Source organism: Dicentrarchus labrax, unplaced genomic scaffold, assembly GCF_905237075.1.
Source record: "Dicentrarchus labrax unplaced genomic scaffold, dlabrax2021, whole genome shotgun sequence".
NCBI lineage: Eukaryota > Metazoa > Chordata > Actinopteri > Moronidae > Dicentrarchus > Dicentrarchus labrax.
Window position 1 is genome coordinate 27,492,584 of NW_026136721.1, and position 20,093 is coordinate 27,512,676.

A 20,093-nucleotide genomic window follows, 5' to 3' on the forward strand; every position below is an offset into this window, starting at 1 on the left:
TTTACCAGTGTTGTGTATCACTTCAGTGGAGAAAGGTTTTTGTTATTTGACACTTATAGTAGTAATTAACCCTGTATGGTTATAATATTCACTCAAAGTAGCCTTGTGTAGTACCTTAAGGTGACATATTGTACCATGAAGGTATTTTAACTTCATATCTTTCTATCTATAGTCACAGTATAGTGACATGGAACTCACCTCTTCATCTCAGTTTCACAATCAGATAAAATACTGCAGAATTTGTAACTGCATCTCAGGTTGTGCTGAAATCTTCCTGAATATGACTCACATTATCTCTGATGCTGACTGATTTACTTCATTTCTGGAGGAAATGACACTTCATGTCCTCTGCTGCTGCCCTGCCTGGAGGCTATTTTTATGTATTACCATGCAATATTAATGAGATGGTTTGAAGAACTGTGGGAAGTTTCACTTTTGACATTGCACAATTATGCCTCTGTACACCCACCAGGAATCAGGGCTGAACAGGTTGTGTGTGCGCGTGTGCATTATTGTATTGAGGTGAGAAGTTGAGATGATGGCATGTGTAAGCATGCTCCTGTGCTTACCCCTTGCTCTCTGACACTTTTGTTCTCCTGACAACATAAATAGTGCTTATCATATCACAATCAAAGCAAGAGGGGAACTGAGAAGCAGGCTTAACACGGTGCAGTTCAGGAGTTCACTACAGATAAACCACAGAGTTGTCTGTCTGTCAGTTAAAACCATTGCAAGAGATTACTGGACAAGTTGGGAGAAGAATAGTTGTGAAATCAGAGATTCGGAGGATGAATTAATGTTACTGCATGCTCAATAACAGCCTGGAGTTGCAGGATAGCCTGTGTGTGTCCTATAAGTCCCTATTTAACATGGTTTTGGTTGCATTTTGGGGTTGAAAAGAGTGACAAATCAGATCAGTCCTTAAATTCCCTAATTGTGCATTTACTGGTAATACATGCAAAAAAGGAATAAAGAAAACGTTTTGCAGGGATCCTCTGGAAGCCTCTGACCCTCTTTCTGTCCAAACTACATTAGAAACTAGTAACATTTCACCACCTTCATTCAACAGGCAAGTTTTTTAACAGCCAACTCCGACATCTGTCCAGAAAGCTCTTCGTATTAAGCTACAAAAAAAAACACACAAAAAAACCCCCGCATTGTCTCACAGTTACATAATCAATTTCCACACAGTGAATGAAGATGTTGGATGTGTGAAAAGTAGGTCTTGTTATTGTCATGGCTGCATCCCGCGGCTTGATACTGGCGCTCAGCGGAGGGTGAGACGGCTCCGCGACTCGCTGACGCCAGGCCGAGCAGACCCAAGACAGGCAGAGAGAGAGAGAGAGAGAGAGAGAGAGGGAGAGAGAGCACACACAGGAGGAGACACAGACACACAGAAAGAGTGAGCAGTGAAAGAAAAAAAGAAAAGGTAAAACTTTTATTCTCTTTTCTAACATGTTAAATGAAATCTTTATCAGTGTTATCTTATCGTTACAGTGCGCATGGCTTCTGTTAGTAAGGAAGTAGATCCCAACGGTTATCAACAGTGTGTCAGTTGGCAGCTTCAAACTTTTTGCTTTTTTTTTTTTTTCTCTTCCTTTTCTACTCACAGTATCAGACTGGAGTTGAACATTTCGATAAGAGAAATGCTATAATGTTGTAGTAATGTAGGCTATCTTACGGGTTATTGTGGGGATACTGTATTAGTGCTGCATTTGGACACTTAAAAAACGCCATTAGTTGAGGTTAAATCACTCTAATGCTGGTATCAGTTGAAGCACTAGTTAATGTATGGACATTATTACTGCTGCATACAGTGGTTATTCAGGGAGAGAGAGAGAGAGAGAGAGAGAGAGAGAGAGAGAGAGGGGGAGAAAGACTGAACTGCAGTTGTTAAACACATGGTGTGAGGATTTGGTGTCATACACAGTGAATTGTTTAGTCTATGAACTGTAAGAAAATGTCTTTAAAATGGCTAAAACCCAGAGATAGCAGTGGTAGCACAACAAATCCTCACATTTGCAGAAGCAAGACACTGTGAATATGTAACATGTTTCTTTGGCAAATCATTTAAATGATTAAACAACGCTCAGCTAATCGATTAATCGACTTATCCTTCAAGCTCTATGCTATATAATGGTCCTATTACACCGCTCGGATTACAGATTCACACACGAGATCTTTTTACATCCTGCCATATTAGACGTTTTCATTATTTTACTGTCTTTTAGTTGACGCCGACTGCTGCTGAGGCTATTTAAACTGCTGCACTTAAAAAGTGTGCTTCACAGGAACGTCCGTCCCATGTGTGTGGTTCTGGTTATGTCGGTGTGTTTATGAATTTGTGTGTGTCTGTTTGTATGGGAGAGTGAGAAAGAAAGAGACTTGAGAGTGTGTGTGTGTGAGAGAGAGAAAGAGAGAGAGAGAGAGAGACCTACAGCAGCTAGGGCTAGATCTCCTGACATTATTGAAGATGACATATCAGATTACCCAAAGGACAGGAATTTGTCCTTGTCCGTGATTTACTTCCAATTGTTTTATCGTCGTGCATTCTCGGGGTATGCAGGTTGAAATTCTGCTTGAAAATTAAACACTAATGGTGTTTTTATAGGATTGAAATGACAGGGTTAGTTTTAAATCAGGGTGAAGCTTCTTTAAGAAATGGCAATGCAGATTTGATTGTTTGATTGGCTCTTATCAGCTTCAGTTCCTCCTTTATACTTAACAAAACATACTATCTATCTATCTATCTATCTATCTATCTATGATCGTAGCAAAGGCAAAAAAACAAACCTGCTCAACTACAAGGTGTAAATATAGGTTAGCAGCATTCCTGTATCCAGAGAGTCAGTCACAACAGTAGTGAACAACGTCAAAACCCCTCTGGTGTGTCTGCAGAGCCTGGACAACATAGCCTGCCATGTGTCGGGGTGAGGTGTCCACCCTAACACAACACTAACCCAACACTGAGTGCCAGGCATGGTTGAGATAGCTGCTTGAAACCCCATGTGTTTGCTAGTTATGTCTGCAGTCGTGTGTGCACTGCTGTGTCTGGGACATAAAGAATCTGATCCTAGTTCAGCCCCTTAGAAGTCAGGACAATACTGACCACAATTTTGGTGACAGAAGGTTTTTTTTTCTTTTTTTGTACTGGTGTTTTTCCATGCTGTGTTGGGAGTGACAGCTTGCTTGTACACTTGTATGGCAGTGTGGTCTTCACTAGGTCAGAGCTGTCTTATGTGTTGGTTGTTTGTAAAGGGAAAAGTGACCCCCGGCAAGTCAGAGGAGCCTCCCAGGTCAAAGCCATGTCTAGTCACTAAGGGCAGCACCTCATGTCTGACTGGGGTTATTTCAAGCTTTGCTCTTCGACTGTTTCATAAGACATGATAGGCTGTGGTAAATATCTGCATTTGCTGGCTACTAGTGCTGGCTATTGAATCTCAATACTTATTTGGAACTGATTGAAATAGTACTAGTGGAGTCCGACGGCCTGATATATCTCGGACTGTGTACGTTGGCCAATAATAAGCTAGAAATTGCAGCACAGAAATTCCAAATATTTGTTGCCATCGCAAGTTTATCCACTAGAGAGCGCTATTTTGGTCACAATTCTTAAATAAGAAAATGTAAGGGATCCTATTATCCGAAGAATGAGGTGATGGGAGATTGGCTGTTATTTGTCTCTGCAGTTTTCTCCTTATGCTTAATGTGCAAAAGGTTAATCATCAAACTAGTTGTTCTGTAATACGCAGGTTTAATGTTACATAGCTTGCACTGCACGTCCTGCTACTATACTTCTAAACATCATTCTTATGCATTGTCACTCAGCCTTGAGCTCAGGAAGAGAGGAAAAGTAGCATCACAGCTGGACGCTCTCGAATCTTTTGTAGGTAGAAAAATAAACTTGTTCATAATAAAATGCACAATAATACATGATTATAGAAAACTTAAAAATAAATGAGAAATTTAGCTTCAACACGTAGGTTAAAGTTACATTTTTCCAATCGTAGACAATAGTAGAAGTTCTTTTACAGCCGCTTTTGTTTAGACACCTTTTAAGATTTGTTTAACATTTTGTTATATGAATAAAGGAAAACATGTTTATAAGTGTGCAACCAACGTTTATTGTCATTGTCGATGAATTTGCTGATAATTTGTTAGATGGATCATCAAGTCCAGTCTGTAGGATTTTGTGGTGTAATTGCAGATCACGACTGTCGCTTCACCTTCCCCTTCCAGGCACGAAGGAGAAACTACGGTGACACTGAAATGCTCCTGTCTAGAGCCAGTGTTTGGTTTGTCCATTCTGGGCTGCTGTGGAAACGTGGCGGTTCAACTTGGCAAACTCAAATGTCTTCGTCATTCGGTACCAAATTTCAAGTGAAACTCATCAGTGTCAGTGCGCCAATAAGCACACAGCGGGTTGTTACGCCATAGTGCAGGAAAAACACTACGTTCATACACACAGACAAGTTTCTTTTTACTGTGAGCTGCTTACGTGCACAGACAACTACGTGAACTTGTGCTTGTGCTGGTTGTTAGCAGTGCAGCTAACCTGTATCTGCTTGTCGGTGAGTCTGTTTACCTCGCCGTCCACTGGGGTGGAAACCGTGGCACGTCCTTTCCTAGCCAAAGCAAGGGTAGCGTTCCAGATGGCATGGTGTTGTTTACAGACAAAGTTTAAACTGCACTGTGTGTACTGACACCTTTCTATCAGAACCAGCATTAATGTTTTTTTTAGCAGTTTGAGCTACAGTAGCGCGTCTGTTGGATCCGACCGCACGGACCAGCCTTCGCTCTCCATGTGCATCCATGAGCCTCGGCCGCCCATGACCCCGTCTCCGGTTCTTTTCCTTCCTTGGACCACTCTTGATACTGACTACTGCAGACCAGGAACACCCTACAAGAGCTGATACAAGAGATGCTCTGACCCAGTGTGTGTGTGCACTCAGCTGAGAGGTTCTGTCCTGCTGAGCTGAGAGCGGAGAGTCGTCTTCAGTGTTTGAAGAATTAAATTATGACAAAACACTTAAATAATTGCACTGATTGGACAGACAGTGGACATCCTCATTTAGACAGACTACTTCAGAAACACCAGTGGCAGCAAGATGACAAAGGACTCATCAATTTTCCATATACACCACAAAGATGTTTATTGGCTTAATGAATGAATGAATGAATTTATTTACATTGCCCTTTTTACAGCAGAGCCATCACACCCCAACACACACTTATGTAAACAGGCAATGTCATATGAGGAAAATGTAGGCTATGCCTCCACCTCACACTGTAATTAAGTTCAGTTTGAAATGTACAAGAACATAAAAACAAAATATTAGCCATCATTGTGGAATGTATTGACAAGCCTTACAGTAAAAGTGTCAATAAATACAAATGAATAAGGTATAATGACAAAAATACAGAAGTTAAGATCAGTCAGGAATAGGCGTGGTTTTAAATATTAATAACTATACACAGACTGTGTGGGCTTAAATGCACAAGCAGCCTAATTATCCTTTACAGTAATCCACTACATGTTTACAAACTCATTAAAATATGGAGTAATTAAGATCAATGTATATGATGCAATTGAAGCATTATAATGTACCAGAGGCCACCAAATTGAGGCTTTTACAGCTAACATTTATCCCTGGGGGACATGCCCCTGGACCCCCGTGGCTGGCTACTTTCCCCTCCTGGTTGGCTACTCCATATCCTTGTGGAAAGCCCTGGACATAGATGTTAAATATACAAGATATAAAACATACAAATGCAGCTCAAAATTTCTCACATTTGAGAAGTGGAACCAGAGATCGTTGTATTCAGTATCCTATCAGTGCTAGTATTTAAATTTCAAACTCTACTCAGCCCTTCTGGCCTGCTGTCAAAGGATATTGAACTTTGCAATCGCTGCTACTCCTCCTGGAGATGCTCTCATACATCACTGCTGCATTTCTATGATTTGTATTTGTGAAAAAGTATATATTGCATCCTAGTGTTACGCTTTACTCAGTAATGACCCTTAAAAGCACTTAATCGAGAAGTGCTTGGTGAGGAGACCAGATATATGAGGGTTTTCCATCTCTGTTATTCCAAAACACTCCCTCTGTCTCTCATCTCTGGCTTTGCCATCACTCTCACTTTCTTCCTCTCCTTCTTTTTCTGCATCGTTCCCCTCTCTTCCTCTTCTTTCTCTTTATCTATCACTCTCACTCTTCCTGCACTACTCTGTTTATAGCCAGTGACTCCATTGAGCGGGGGCTAATGGAGGCCCCGTCCAGGACCCTGCTGATAAATAATGTAGCTTCTTTATAATGCTCCGTCCCCGGGGAGGGTCCAGAGAGCATCATTACTGCCTCCTCATCCTACACAGCCCAGGCCTAAATTGATTAACAGACACTGAAGCGGTGCAAAATGATCCATGGGGCTAGTGTAGTGGCTAACAGCTAGCACCAGGTGGGTCAAAGCCTCCGCCTTTCAGTGTCGCATGATCCCACTCTGTGCTCCCATTAGCCTCAGTTTGTGTCCGGTGGGCTAACTGATGGCCATAACACGCTACCGCTAACACAATAGCGAGAGAGCATTGCCCAGACACAGCTGTAGGGAATGTCAGAGTGGTTTTAATGGAGCTGTTGTGTAAATGATGGTGTGTGTTTCAGCTTTTACAGGGAGGAGAGCAGCGGCCAAGGCCACTGCAGGCATCTGTGTGACTCTTCATTGACTGTGTCCGATTGTGTAGCGATGAGGCTCAAAGGTTAATGACTACGTATAGATATTTGACGCATGTAAAAAAACCCTCTATATTGAGCTCATTAGCTGTTTTCCAGTATTGCATTAGAAAAGGTAAAGGAAATGTCTTCAATTCTGCAAAAAAAAGTTGTTAGGCTTGCTTTAGGTGTTTTTTTGTCTTGAATAAGTTCTTGTATGTCCGGAGATAACTTTTATAAATTGGCGCTTTACAAATAAAATTGAAGTAATTTTGAAAAGTTGGTGCGCTACAACTGTTTATTCCATGCAAACATCCTAGCCTATATTAATGTATAAGAACAGGGAGGCGCAATGGTGCCTTTTTATCTGGACTGCTTCACAGACAGCTCAAAACTAGCAAGAACCAATACAAAGCCACAGAACACCTTTTAAATAATCATGTGGTCAGGGTAGCAGTCAGATATGTCCAACTGTCAGGGTTAGAAATATCCAAGAGATATGGTCTCCAGCTGCAGCAGAATGACATTATGAAGAGGATTATTGAAGCCTGCTCCAGATGTTACGGTACAGAACTTTCTGGAATCTTTCATCTGAAATGGATTAAAGGTTGTCTTTCTGCAACTAGTCCTGAACTGGTGCTGATAGTGCTGCCTGTTACTGCATCAAAGCAGCTTTGTGACTGGAAGTGGATCAGAAAGACTACAAAGATGATATTGCAGTGTTTGCCTTTTGAACTTCATGTTGTATTGTTAGGCTCCACAGTCAGTCCTCAAACGTGTCTTTTGCATTGTGTGGAGTCAGTTTTGCATCAGGCACTGACAAGATCACAATGTAGGGTGATATTGTACATCAGATTTTTGAGATTTATTATATCAACAATGATTACGATAGTTTTACAACAGCGCAGAAACTTAAATGGGGAACAGTGTGCACATGTGTGTACGTAGCTGTCACATACTGAAAGCAGAAATAAAATGTTTTGCTCAAATTTGTATTCTTGTTACGAGCTGAAACAATTAATTGAATAGTCAATCAACAGAAAATTAATCTGCAACTATTTTGATAATCAATGAACCGTCTGCGTCCTTTTTCAAGCAAAGTAAAGTGATACAGACAGTAAATGGAATATCTGGGTTTTGGAAAATTGTTAAGCGATTCAAATATCTTAGTTTGGGTTCTAGGAACTAGGGTCCGAACAGAGGCCGCACCTATCACATTTCTGATCCATCTTCCTTCGCTCTTAACAGTTTCACTTCAAAGGAAAGAGCATTCTTGAGTAGAGGCAAGGAGAAAGGAAGATAAATGTCAGGGGTGGCCAGTTTAGGAAACTGCCCTTTTCTCTTCCACCCTGCACCTGTGGGAAAAACCTGCAGGTCTCAGCAAGAGGAAGTGATGTCGCAGCTGTGCTGGTGATGAGATATGAAGTAACTACACAACCTGTTTCCTGTCTCTCTGATGGTGGAGAGATGTTTTCTTATGATGCTAGCAGGGTGTGATATCATAGTGGGGTCTCACAAGAAATATCAGTGTTGAGATATGTTTTCCCATGATCTCTCACTCACACACACACACACACACACACACACACACACACACACACACATATATTCAGACAACCCTAAGTCCACCCTTTGCCCCCCTCGTATGTTTTTAGTTTAGCGTCACTTTTGGTTAGCCGGTGTGATTCGGGTGGCTAAGTTAAGTACAGGTGCAACTTGCTGCTTTCCTGTGAGTGTGGTTGGCAATAGTAAATGTCCAGGGCCCACACATCCCACACATACACTACACACAACACACACACACACACACACACACGTTGTAAACAGCACCTGTTCAACTGCCTGTTTGTCAGTATGAGGTAACCGACACATGCAGTAGCTGACAAAGATAGAAATCACTTTTCATCCCGTAATCTGAAGGGCCAAGAATAACTACAGAGCAGTCTTAATGATGTTTTTCTTCCTGCTCGTAGGAAATCCAATATACTGCAGGCTTTACTGTCAGAGTGATGCATCTTCGTCCATGAGTCAGTACGGATAAAAGGTGGTGGATTTCTGACAAGCTGTTTTATTTGATTTTGGGATTGCATCTGAGCAATTATAGCCAAGCCTTAACCATAACTATGTTTTTATCTCTCTAATTGCATTCAGAAAAAACTTAAAAAGAAGAGCTCAGTGTGCTCTTGTTTTCCCTTTTAAACGCTAGAATGCATGTACCTCCTGGCTACTGAATTGCTCCTGTGGGACCCAAATGAATGGGCACATTTATCCCAGGGTCCACATGCACTTCCTCTTTATTGTCCTGCACATTGCCAGATTCCTGCCCAAAACCAGTGTTTGTTGGTTGGTGGTGTTGAAGTTTTATAGAACATTTGCCTCAGCAGGCGCCTCATTGAAAGTCTCCTTCCTCTGAAACCTGAAAGACCTTTTCAAATTTTACATATACGCAAGGTTGTCAGGCAAACCCTTTTTTGCTCTGCCTAGCTTCTAACGAGACATGTTTGTGAGAGAGAGCAGCAGAGAAGATTTTTCATATTGAGTAAAACTGAGTTTGCATATATGGATACATTCCTCTATCGCTGTATATTCAGTTTTATAGAGAGTATACATTTCTGCAAAGTGAATCAGGTGTTAAACCTGCAGACCAAATTCCTATATTTTGTGTAGGTTATGTACTGAATGTAAAGTCCTCTTCTGTAAATGACACTAGTGAGTGGTGGTAATGTGACAAGCCATACGGACAGGAAGCTATCTGGAGAATGTTTTGTAGGGGCGGATGTTCACAGTAGGGTGCCTGTTGGGACTCCTCTGCCAGTTTCCCAGAAGCCATGGCTGACATGGCCATAACAGCTATAATGGTGACATCACCTCCCCATCAAGGCTTGTTCCAGCAGTCTTTCGGTGATACGTAAGGGGGCGTGAGGTTAATGTTCACCATAGTTGCTACAACTTTATTTGGGAAAGGACACGGCAAGCAGGACTGATCTGTAGAAGTGTGTTTGAAATCTCTGTTGGTAGAAATCTTTACTCATTGATGCTAACCTACTTGTCCTTTTCTTCTAGTAAGTGACTGTCAAGAGGAGCTGATCTTACCATCTTGGAAGCTGAGGATTATCTGAAACTCCAAAAGGACAAACACTCATAGCGTTTTCACCCTTTCTTTTCTAAGACTGGACTGTCCACCTCCACTGCTCCACACTTCCTTTGGACAGAAAGGAGAGGGGAGGAGGGCGGCTCGTCCAACATGAACGTCACTTCGCTCTTCTCCTTCACCAGCCCGGCTGTCAAACGGCTGCTGGGTTGGAAGCAGGGAGACGAGGAAGAGAAATGGGCAGAAAAGGCAGTGGATGCTCTGGTTAAGAAACTGAAAAAGAAGAAAGGAGCCATGGAGGAGCTGGAGAGGGCTCTCAGCTGCCCGGGTCAGCCCAGTAACTGTGTGACAATCCCCCGCTCCCTGGATGGACGGCTGCAGGTGTCCCATAGGAAAGGTCTGCCGCATGTCATTTATTGTCGGGTGTGGCGCTGGCCTGACCTGCAGTCCCACCACGAGCTGAAGGCGCTGGAGTGCTGCGAGTACCCCTTTGGCTCCAAACAGAAGGATGTGTGTATCAACCCCTACCACTACAAACGAGTGGACAGTCCAGGTGAGTGATGAGCCTGAAGAAATTAGGGATGCAGTGATCCTATCAGGGCCAATAACTGACCATATGAAGTAAATCAGTGCTTCACACAAGGCATCAAAATCAAATAATCAAATTACAATCATATAAAAACGTAATCAAATGGATTCAATTTCATAATGAAATAGAAAAAACTAACTGCAGTAGTATAAGATATAAGAAATAAAGAGACCATTCATATAAAATCAAATTAAAAAACTCAAGTTTAATCAGGATAAGAAAGATTTAAATAGATACTGACTCTGACTGCCTTATTTTCTCGGTCAGTCAGGCCTCGGGGCCCTCACTGCAAAGGTAGTGCAGAAACAAGACAAATCAAACACTACTGGCCTCTCACTAAACAGAAAATGAGGGTCAGCTGACAAGATAGAAACAGCTGTGTGCAGGGTGCTAAGTGTGTAAAGGGCCAAGTGTGTGTGTGTGTGTGTGCGTGCGTGTGTCTGTGTGTCTGTGTGTTCGTTCATGTGTGTGTGGAGCAGGAAATTCCATCTGAGGGACAATGAGGGCTTTGTTTTGGGCATGCTCTGTGATGCTGCCCTTTTTTTACATTTATGCACACATGTAGACACACAGAGGCACACACACTCTTGCACTTGTGTTACAAAAACGAGGATACGCACACACACACACACACACACACACACACACACCCCACCCACACCCACACCCACCCATGACTGCATGCACAGTTTCTCTGAGGATGGCTGGAACAGGAAGCCAGTCACCCACACACAATGGGAGGAAAGAGTTGTTGCCTGCCCTGCACACTTTTTGTTTTAGCAGCGGGTGGAAGACGGAGGGCTAAGGTGATTAAACCACACAGCACCTGTCTGTCCACACTACCCCCTCCTCTCTCCCCTAACACCACCCGCCTACACACACACACACACATCCTGCCAATCTCCCTTCACTATTCTACCAAACACCTGCTCCACATATAGCCTTTGAAATAAAATGCTACATTGATGCATTGGCCCACTGCAGCACACACAGGCTACCTGCTGGAGACACTGACAGCAGCACAGGGCCCGTCTAAAATTTCAGCACCAGCTTTATTTATCTACACAGGTATTTATAGACACCAGTGGAGCGTATCTGTGTGGTCTGTATGCACTGCACCTGAATAGCCATCAGCCAGGATATTTACCCCGCAAGTGATGAATTCCTTAAGAATGGCTCGGCTCAAAATGTCTTTTCAGAGCAGAAACCTGAGAGTCCGGGCCAAATACTGCTGGCTAAGACCAACAGGCTGGAAGCTGACATTTGAAAAATGCAAGGACATCTGCACTCAAAAACATGGAGAGTTCAAGAAAGAGATTTCTTTATTATGTTGGTATCAAATAATTAAATTCTTATTAAGTTTGTATGCGTAGGTTTTGCATGTGTGTGATTATACAAGATATCTACAGTGCAGTCTAAATATAAAAAAATAAAATAATAGCTGAGCTGAGTAACTGAGCTAAAAATAAAGACAACAAACTAAAAACGACATCGTCAACTATGCATTAAATATAGACTGTACAATTATAATGTTAGTAGTACACTGAACATAAATAAAGTGATTTATGAAGCTAAAATGACAAACATTCACTCCACCTACTAAGATGTGTTTGGAGCAGCTACTTTTCTGAGTTTCGTTTTGGGTTTGGACGGTTGGTCGGACAAATAAAGCATTTTGTAGATGTTACCTTTGGGTCTGGAGAACTTGTGACGGGCATTTTTCAGTGTTTTCTGACATTCGATAAGATCTGAGATCTAACTTGCAACCCTACAAGTTGGAGTTAGCAACATACAAACCTGCTGTTCATTAATACCTATATAAAGTCACACACAATCTGACTTCTTCTCACTTATGGGGTTATGTTTACGGCATTATGGATACAGTTCTCTATCACACTGTATGTAATTTTATATCACGATATTAATGGATGTTGTGATGTTGAAAATTCACTCTAAAAAAAAACCAAACAGAGATTTTTTATAAAGAATTTTGTTGGTTGAAATAAGAAGACAGGAATGCTTATTTTTGGGCCAATCACACTGATGAAAAAATCATATGAAAATAAAGTCTTGCCATGAAACAGTCTCACTCATAGATTTACAACATCGCCTGCAATGTCCCCACACACCCAGGGATGTTAAAGGGAAAAATCTCAGACGGTTGTCAAATTTATATCATCTCATGGTTTATGGCGTCGTATCACCCACCTCTAATCAGTACGGAAAGAAAAAAAGCCTACTCCATATTGAAGTCATACTAATAGTGCTTAGTGGACTTACTGTTAATGGTTAATGAGAACCTTAAAGCTTTTGATCAAATCAGTGTTTTGATTTATTTGTAAATTTTTACTTGACTTAAAGGACCTTTACACTCTGCTGGTGATGCATCAATGCACTTCCTGTTTTAACCATTTTTATGTCTTTCTCCCTCCTTAGTGCTGCCCCCTGTGTTGGTACCGAGGAACAGCGAGTTCAATGCCAAGCATACAATGTTGCCTCGCTTCCGCAATCCTCTACAGCAGAATGAGCCACACATGCCGCAGAATGCCACCTTCCCAGAATCCTTTCCTCAGGCTAACACGATGCCCCCCAATTTCCCCCATTCGCCGGCAAACAGCTACCCAAACTCACCGGGAAGCGGCAGCAGCGCCACCTTCCCTCATTCACCCTCCAGCTCCGACCCCGGCAGTCCATTCCAGATGCCAGGTGAGATCTAACAGGGACTTATCTTCCACTGGTCTTCTTCCGTACTGAACAACAATAACTCACTTCTCTGCTTTTTCTTCTGCCTCATTCCTGATGCAGAGACTCCCCCTCCTGCCTATATGCCCCCAGAGGAGCAGATGACTCAAGAGTGCCCCCAGCCAATGGACACCAACCTCATGGCTCCACCCTTGCCTCTAGAGACTAACAACCGACCAGGTTACCATGGCGGCTACTATCTGTCACACACATACACACCATACCTGCTAATGTTTAGGTTTCAAAATACGGGAGTTTTTATAATATATTCACAGTTGAGTTTGAGGGCCATGCAAATTACAGGAGTGAAACATCAAAATGGGATTGTATTGAGAGATTTCCTTTAAATATGGCATGAACTGGGAAAAATGGGAGCACTGGCAGGTCTTATACACACACACACATATACACACACACACACACACACACACCTTGTGGTCACGGTGATATCATCCCCCTAAAGCTGTCTGCACCTGCTCACCTTGATCTGCAGGTGCAAAGATTTCTGGGAAGCCTGATTTTTTTTAAAGGTAGTCTTTTTTTTTTCTCTTGTGGTCAAAATACAAAAAAAGGAAAGATAAAACTAAGCTGAGTTGAAGTCATATCCTGTCAGATAAAACACAAGCCTTGTGTGGAAAGGAGCTGCTAGTCAACAGTGAGGCTCTGCCTGTGGGTGCGAGCCCATGGGAAGCCCTAAGCCTCAGCAAATTAAGCCAGACCTCAGAGCTGTTTTATGAGGTCTATAAAAGCTGGGGCTTATGTCATCTCTGCTGGTGGTAATGACTTGAAACTCGTTAACGATAAGATTCACTAATTACCTCCAACTTTCAGATCTGAAATGTGGTGAGATAATTGCTGCTATCTCTACTTTGTGGTTTTCGGCTTTATTGTGCTGGAGAGACAAATCTGAACCCTGTATTCATGATGGTAGCAGACCGTACAACGGACATGTCTTGGACTCCAGAGCCATCTAATTTTAAAGGGAAAATCTGTAGTTTGTGTAGAGTTGGTGATCGTTTCTGTCAGTAATAATACGAATATATTTGCTAGGTTAATGGCTGAGATCAAGGAATAAGGAAACATTAGAGTCTGATGGAGTAAGGTTTTGAACAACTGAAGCTTAGATAACTTATAAGAGAAGACAAAGGCAAATTGTAAAATCATTACCCAAACTTTACATTGTAATCATCCATCACAGTTTACAGACTGGCTTCCTGGTACAGCTGTTACCTACTGTACTTATTGTTAACTGAGGGGACGATAAGTGCAGTAGGGATTCTTACAGACATATCAGTTGCACCCATTTTTGTTTTTTCCTCAAAATAAAGTGATTTGGATCAGTAACTCTAAACATAAACACTTTTGCTTGTGACTCCTTTATACAAAGTAAAATGTCCACTTGTGATCTATCATAACAACATGTACTGTATGTTAAGGGCCTTTTTGCCCAGTCACGCTTGGTCCGAGCAATGTCGCCATGTTCTCAGACCTCAGCAATTACTTTGGTGCACGATAGCCGAACTGGTTTAATGGTTACATTTCTGCAGGAAGAAACCAAGCGCTTGAAGTTAAATCACTCCACCTCACATTGAAATAACAACTGAACATTGATCTGAACTTCGTATCCACACTTGACCAACAAAATACTTTTTTACGATCATGCACTCGGGGCCCAAAAATCCTGCCCACACATGGTGACAGCAGTAGCGGGAAGAGCTGTTGAAATGTTTGCTGTAAGTGGGAGTTTGGGAAGTTCTTTTCTTTTCCACAAGCTGCATCCTGTACGGGGGAGCGGGTTTCTATTGTAGACCAGCTCTGGGAAGGGAACAGACAAAACACACCTGCTAGCCAGTGCCACGCTACAGAGGAAGTTTGGGAGAAGTATGTGCTTAGATAAACATGATTTATTCCCCTCTCTCTCTCTCTCTCTCTCTCTCTCTCTGAGAGAGGGTGAGGCCAGCTGGCACTGCCTCACCCTCAGATACGAGGCACAGAGAGGATGGCTAGGCACCTTCTATTGACTGATTTCCTACTCAATAAAGGCTGGCACACAGACCACAGACAGTAGGCATACTTTAGGATGCGTTTGCATTGATTTTGGTCAGCATAAATGTACACAAATGTAGCCAGTGGGTCCTATATGTTTATTCAAATCACTGTTATGGGCTACAGGGGACAATTTGGAAGAAATAATTGTGCAGATGAGTAAGATTTACAGCTGAGCCTCTGTTAGCATCAGTGGCTCCTGGCAGCTTGTCTGCACATGAGTCTGCTCAGAGGAATCTTAAATGTGTCTGCGTCTGTCTCTGCATGTGCGGTGTACTCAGCTCACTCCTGTGACCTGTTAATGTGTTTCCTACGCAGATGTGCAGCCCGTGGCCTACGAGGAACCCAAGCACTGGTGCTCCATTGTTTACTACGAGCTCAACAATCGCGTCGGAGAGGCGTTCCAGGCCTCTTCTACCAGTGTGCTCGTCGATGGCTTCACAGATCCCTCCAACAACCGCAACCGATTCTGCCTCGGCCTGCTCTCCAACGTCAACCGCAACTCCACCATTGAGAACACCCGGCGGCACATCGGCAAAGGTGCAGTATGGGAAAGCCTGTCAATGACTGCGATGCGCCAACCATCAGCAGACAAGACTAAATCAATATCTGTTGTCAATAGACATTAGAACAGAATAATAACAAAAAATTGAGTAAACATTTTAGTGAATTGATCTTAAGATGACCACTGATGTTTTGGGACCTGTGTTTTTGCTGATGAAAGTGAGTTCTTCTTCTTCAGGTGACCTAACAGTTTATTCTCTGCTGCTTCGCTTCCTCTCAGGTGTCCATCTGTATTACGTTGGTGGGGAGGTGTATGCAGAATGTCTGAGTGATAGCAGTATCTTCGTCCAGAGTCGTAACTGTAACTACCATCACGGCTTCCATCCCACAACTGTGTGTAAGATTCCCAGCGGCTGCAGCCTGAAGATTTTCAACAACCAGGAGTTCGCTGAGCTGCTGGCCCAGTCCGTCAACCACGGCTTTGAGGCCGTTTATGAGCTCACCAAGATGTGTACTATCCGCATGAGCTTTGTTAAGGTAAGCTGATCAGATTAGTTTTTTTAAACAACAATTAGGGATTTTTAGGCCCCTGAGTCTTCTTTTTGTGTTTTTATTTTATTTAGAGGAGGTTCAGAGCGCCTCCCTTTTGCTGATCACATTCACACTGTTACACATTCAGTCTTCAACCTTTCGATCCAATACTTGGTATTTTCATAGATAATACAGCTGCACATTGCACACTTCAAGTACATTAAAGTTAATCAATATAATATATATGCTTGACAATTATATAACTCTGCATAGAAAAAAATGCCTGAAGCTGTTCCTAAATGTTTTATTTACTTTATAAAATAAAGTATAAAAGAACAAACCCTCTCTATAATCTTTTTGGCCTTGTTGCTGTCTGGAGGGAGTTTCCCTCTCAAGTTGCTTCATAAATTTTGGGTAAAAAACTGTTGAAAAACAGTTTTCCCTCCTTTTTTTTATAATTAATTAATTATTATAATTAACTTTTTATGAATTGGGTATTCAGCGACGGTAACATGGGACATCTTGATACAAAGTCAAATATCAACATTAAAGCTGCAAAGGTTAGTTGATTAATTGATTAGTTGTCAAATAATTATTAAAGGTAAAATGCCAAAATTCTCTCATTTCAGCTTCTCAAATGTGAATATTTTCCGTTTTTTTTAATCCTCTATGACAGTAAACTGAATATTTTTGTGGACAAAACAACACATTTGAGGACGTCAACTTGACCTTTTAATTAAGAAAATTATGAAATGATTGATAATGAATAAAATCACTTGTTGCATCCCAAATCATCATGACCTCAAGCAGAACTTAACACTAACACTGGACAGTCCAAATAACATTCAAACAAGTCTTAAAAAGTAGAACTAGCACAATCATTTGTGGCATAATAATAAGATATGATGTGTTTTAATGTGTTCCAGGGCTGGGGAGCAGAGTACCACCGCCAGGATGTGACCAGCACACCCTGCTGGATTGAGATTCACCTGCATGGTCCCCTGCAGTGGTTGGATAAGGTGCTAACCCAGATGGGCTCCCCCCACAACCCTATATCCTCCGTCTCCTAGGCTTCACTGTCCTCAGCCCTGTGACTGTCCATACCCCAGCATTTTGGTCAAAGTAGCAAGAATGGGGTCACAGCCAATCTTGTGGTTCAGCCAATCTACCTTTTTTTTAGAAACTGATATAGGTTTTTGACTGAAACACAAGCTGATCTGCGACCAGTAGGGCTGGGTGGGTTGTTAAATGGGTTGGTTTGTTCTCTACTTGAAGGATGTCTGAATTGGGCACATTTACAGTCTGGGAGAGGAGTGAGCAAAGTGAGCGTGATGCAACTGGAAGATACTTGATCTTTGTGACCAACTGTAATAATTAGACCATCACACTCATCATGACGCAAGTATCCTCCCTGATCTTGCTCCAACAATGTCTCTTTTTCATTGTTCTATTATTCTGACTCATTACTAGTTTGCATCAAAATATTCCCTCTGAAGTCCAGATATACTTGTATAGTTACAATAATTATGGGACATTCCAGGTCAGCGAAATTGCAGTCGGCTGCTGTCTATTGCCTGACTGCAGTGAGGTTGGCATGAAATGTACTTATGACATGTAAAAAGTTAGCAGGGACTTGGAGGTTGACCAGTATGTCTGAAAATTTTAATCATCTCCAGATTGTTCAACAAGTATGCTGTTTTCTCAGTGTTCTTTTTTAGGCTAATAAATGAAAGCAGTACAAAGTTATTATAAAAATGAAATCCCATATCACAGATCATGAAAAATAATAGGAGGGCAAAAATAGGGGGAGTTTGAGAGTTTAGAGTGGGGTTTAGTGTGGGGCATGGCACTAAAAGGGCATTTCAGACTATTCATAAAAGAAAGACTAATGTTTAAATGTTGCTCATGTTGTGTTACACTCGTGTTTCAAATGAATTTTAAGAAGAAGAAAAAAAAAAGAATAGTGGTTAGATATATTCACTATTAGAATATGTGCTGTGCAGTCTGGTTTTGCAAAGCATAGTTTGGTTAGTGTAGTGTTACACATTTAAGACTGGTAGCTGAACACACCACATGCAGCAGAGGCAAATAAAAGTGCAGTTTAGTTTGTCCCTTGCTGTATACTCTGCAGCAAAAATCTAATGTGTCAAATACGGAGTCACATTGAGGACATAAATATATCAGTGACTGTGCTTCATTCTCTTATTACACAGACTGTGCAAAACTTGTTAAATGACTATTATAGGAAAATGTTGAGCATTCAAATTTTAATTGTTGACTGAGAAAAGGGTATCAGTTACTTATGTCCCAATATGATTTTTTTTTTCTATAAAATGCAGATTTTGCCATTCAATTCTGTTATGCTTTGAGCAATCCTCTTTGCTATTAAACTGTATTACTCTTTACATTCTTTTTGTATTTTTGAACATGTTTTCTGTTTTGTTTGTCTGCACTTTCACACATCGCCTCTTTGTTTTTTTTGTTTTTTTCTCCTTTGTGTTTTTTCGCTCAGTAAAAAACTCCCAGAAAAGCAGTTTTATTCCATGAATATCAAGCCTCTACTGGAAGATTCAATAAATTTGTTTCATTACTTGCAGCATCCCTGTCTCTTTTATGAACACTGTGTCGGGGCATGTTTATGTGTCTTTGTGTGCCTGTCTGTTTAATTAAAGGCCACCCAGGCTAAGAAAATATGCATCATGGTATTGTCAAGGACTTTCAAAAACATCAACCACTCTATGTGTGTGTGTGTGTGTGTGTGTGTGTGTGTGTGTGTGTGTGTGTGTGTGTGTGTGTGATGGACATAGACCTTCAATTAGGCTTGGCACAACAATTACAAGTGCATCTTGAAAACCTAACTGCACTCATGTTAAGCATAATTGCATTTTCCAGTAAATTGGAGGGAAATACATGAAATCATGTGTTCTCCTTTGTTTTATGGGAGCATATTGTGACAGTACTGGCATAGTTACAGCAATCTTCCAGGAAGCTCCCCTGGAAATCACTGACATTCGTGTGTGTGTGTGTGTGTGTGTGTGTGTGTGTGTGTGTGTGTGCGTGTTTGCGTGCTGGAGTTTCATTTGAGGACATGACGTGGGTGGTATGGTTGCACAGTGGTTAGCACTGTTGCCTCCCAAGAGTTTGCATGTTTCTCCCAAATTCCACAGACAAGCACGTCAGGTGGACTAGAGACTCTGAATGTCTCATGACTTAAATTATTAGCGAGTGTTTGTCCACCCTGTGTGTTACAGCCCTGTGATATACTGATAACCCATGCTTTATTTACTAATTCTGAGTGAAGACCAAATGTAATCAGGGTTTTTTATACACAATAAATGCGTCATTTTTCAGGAAACATGCAGATTTCTCTCATACAGTCCTAACAGGCAGCATAACATTATTTATTCATAAAATGCTTTTTAATGGATGCAGATTTGGTGCATTTTCCATATTATTGCTCTCATCTTATTATCAGTATTGCAAGTCTAATTCTAACTCAAATTTCTATTGTTTTACCCACAGTTTTCTTATTATTTTAATGTGCTTTGGGTGAGTCCAAGAGCCCATCAAATAAAAGTTCTTCATAATAATCCCTATTTGAGTAGCTTTGGCCAGTCGCAGTCCTATACTAAATAGTTTCCCACTATTTTATCGTATGTAATGTGCTTAATTAGTCCAAGAGCTCAACTAAATGTAATCCTTTGTAATATAATCTTTTGGGGTAGCCTCTGCCAGTTCTCTATTAAATAATTTGGATGATTTAATATTTTTACCAGTGAGATGATGAGGATTAACAGGTGGTTGTTATTAGGGATTCAAAAAGCTAGCCAAATGCAAGCTGTATTATATTATCATCATTACTGTCAAGAGAAATTGTCCCACA

At 41.4% G+C, this 20,093-nt stretch overlaps 1 protein-coding gene across 1 annotated transcript; it reads left to right on the plus strand.

The window, feature by feature from the left end:
- The first annotated feature begins 1,294 nt into the window (after positions 1-1,294).
- smad1 (SMAD family member 1) lies at positions 1,295-18,800 on the plus strand. The gene is made up of 7 exons (XM_051385032.1): positions 1,295-1,429; positions 9,771-10,351; positions 12,824-13,093; positions 13,193-13,309; positions 15,494-15,715; positions 15,960-16,216; positions 17,137-18,800. The coding sequence occupies exons 2-7, from the start codon at positions 9,952-9,954 to the stop codon at positions 17,278-17,280; spliced, it is 1,410 nt and encodes a 469-aa protein (XP_051240992.1). The 5' UTR covers positions 1,295-1,429; positions 9,771-9,951; the 3' UTR covers positions 17,281-18,800.
- Positions 18,801-20,093: the final 1,293 nt, after the last annotated feature.

Coding starts and splice junctions, on each gene's coding strand:
- smad1 (XM_051385032.1), top strand. CDS start 9,952: ATGAACGTCACTTCGCTCTTCTCCTTCACCAGCCCGGCTGTCAAACGG. Junction 15,716..15,959: donor CCGGCGGCACATCGGCAAAG/GTGCAGTATGGG, acceptor GCTTCCTCTCAG/GTGTCCATCTGTATTACGTT. Junction 16,217..17,136: donor TCCGCATGAGCTTTGTTAAG/GTAAGCTGATCA, acceptor AATGTGTTCCAG/GGCTGGGGAGCAGAGTACCA.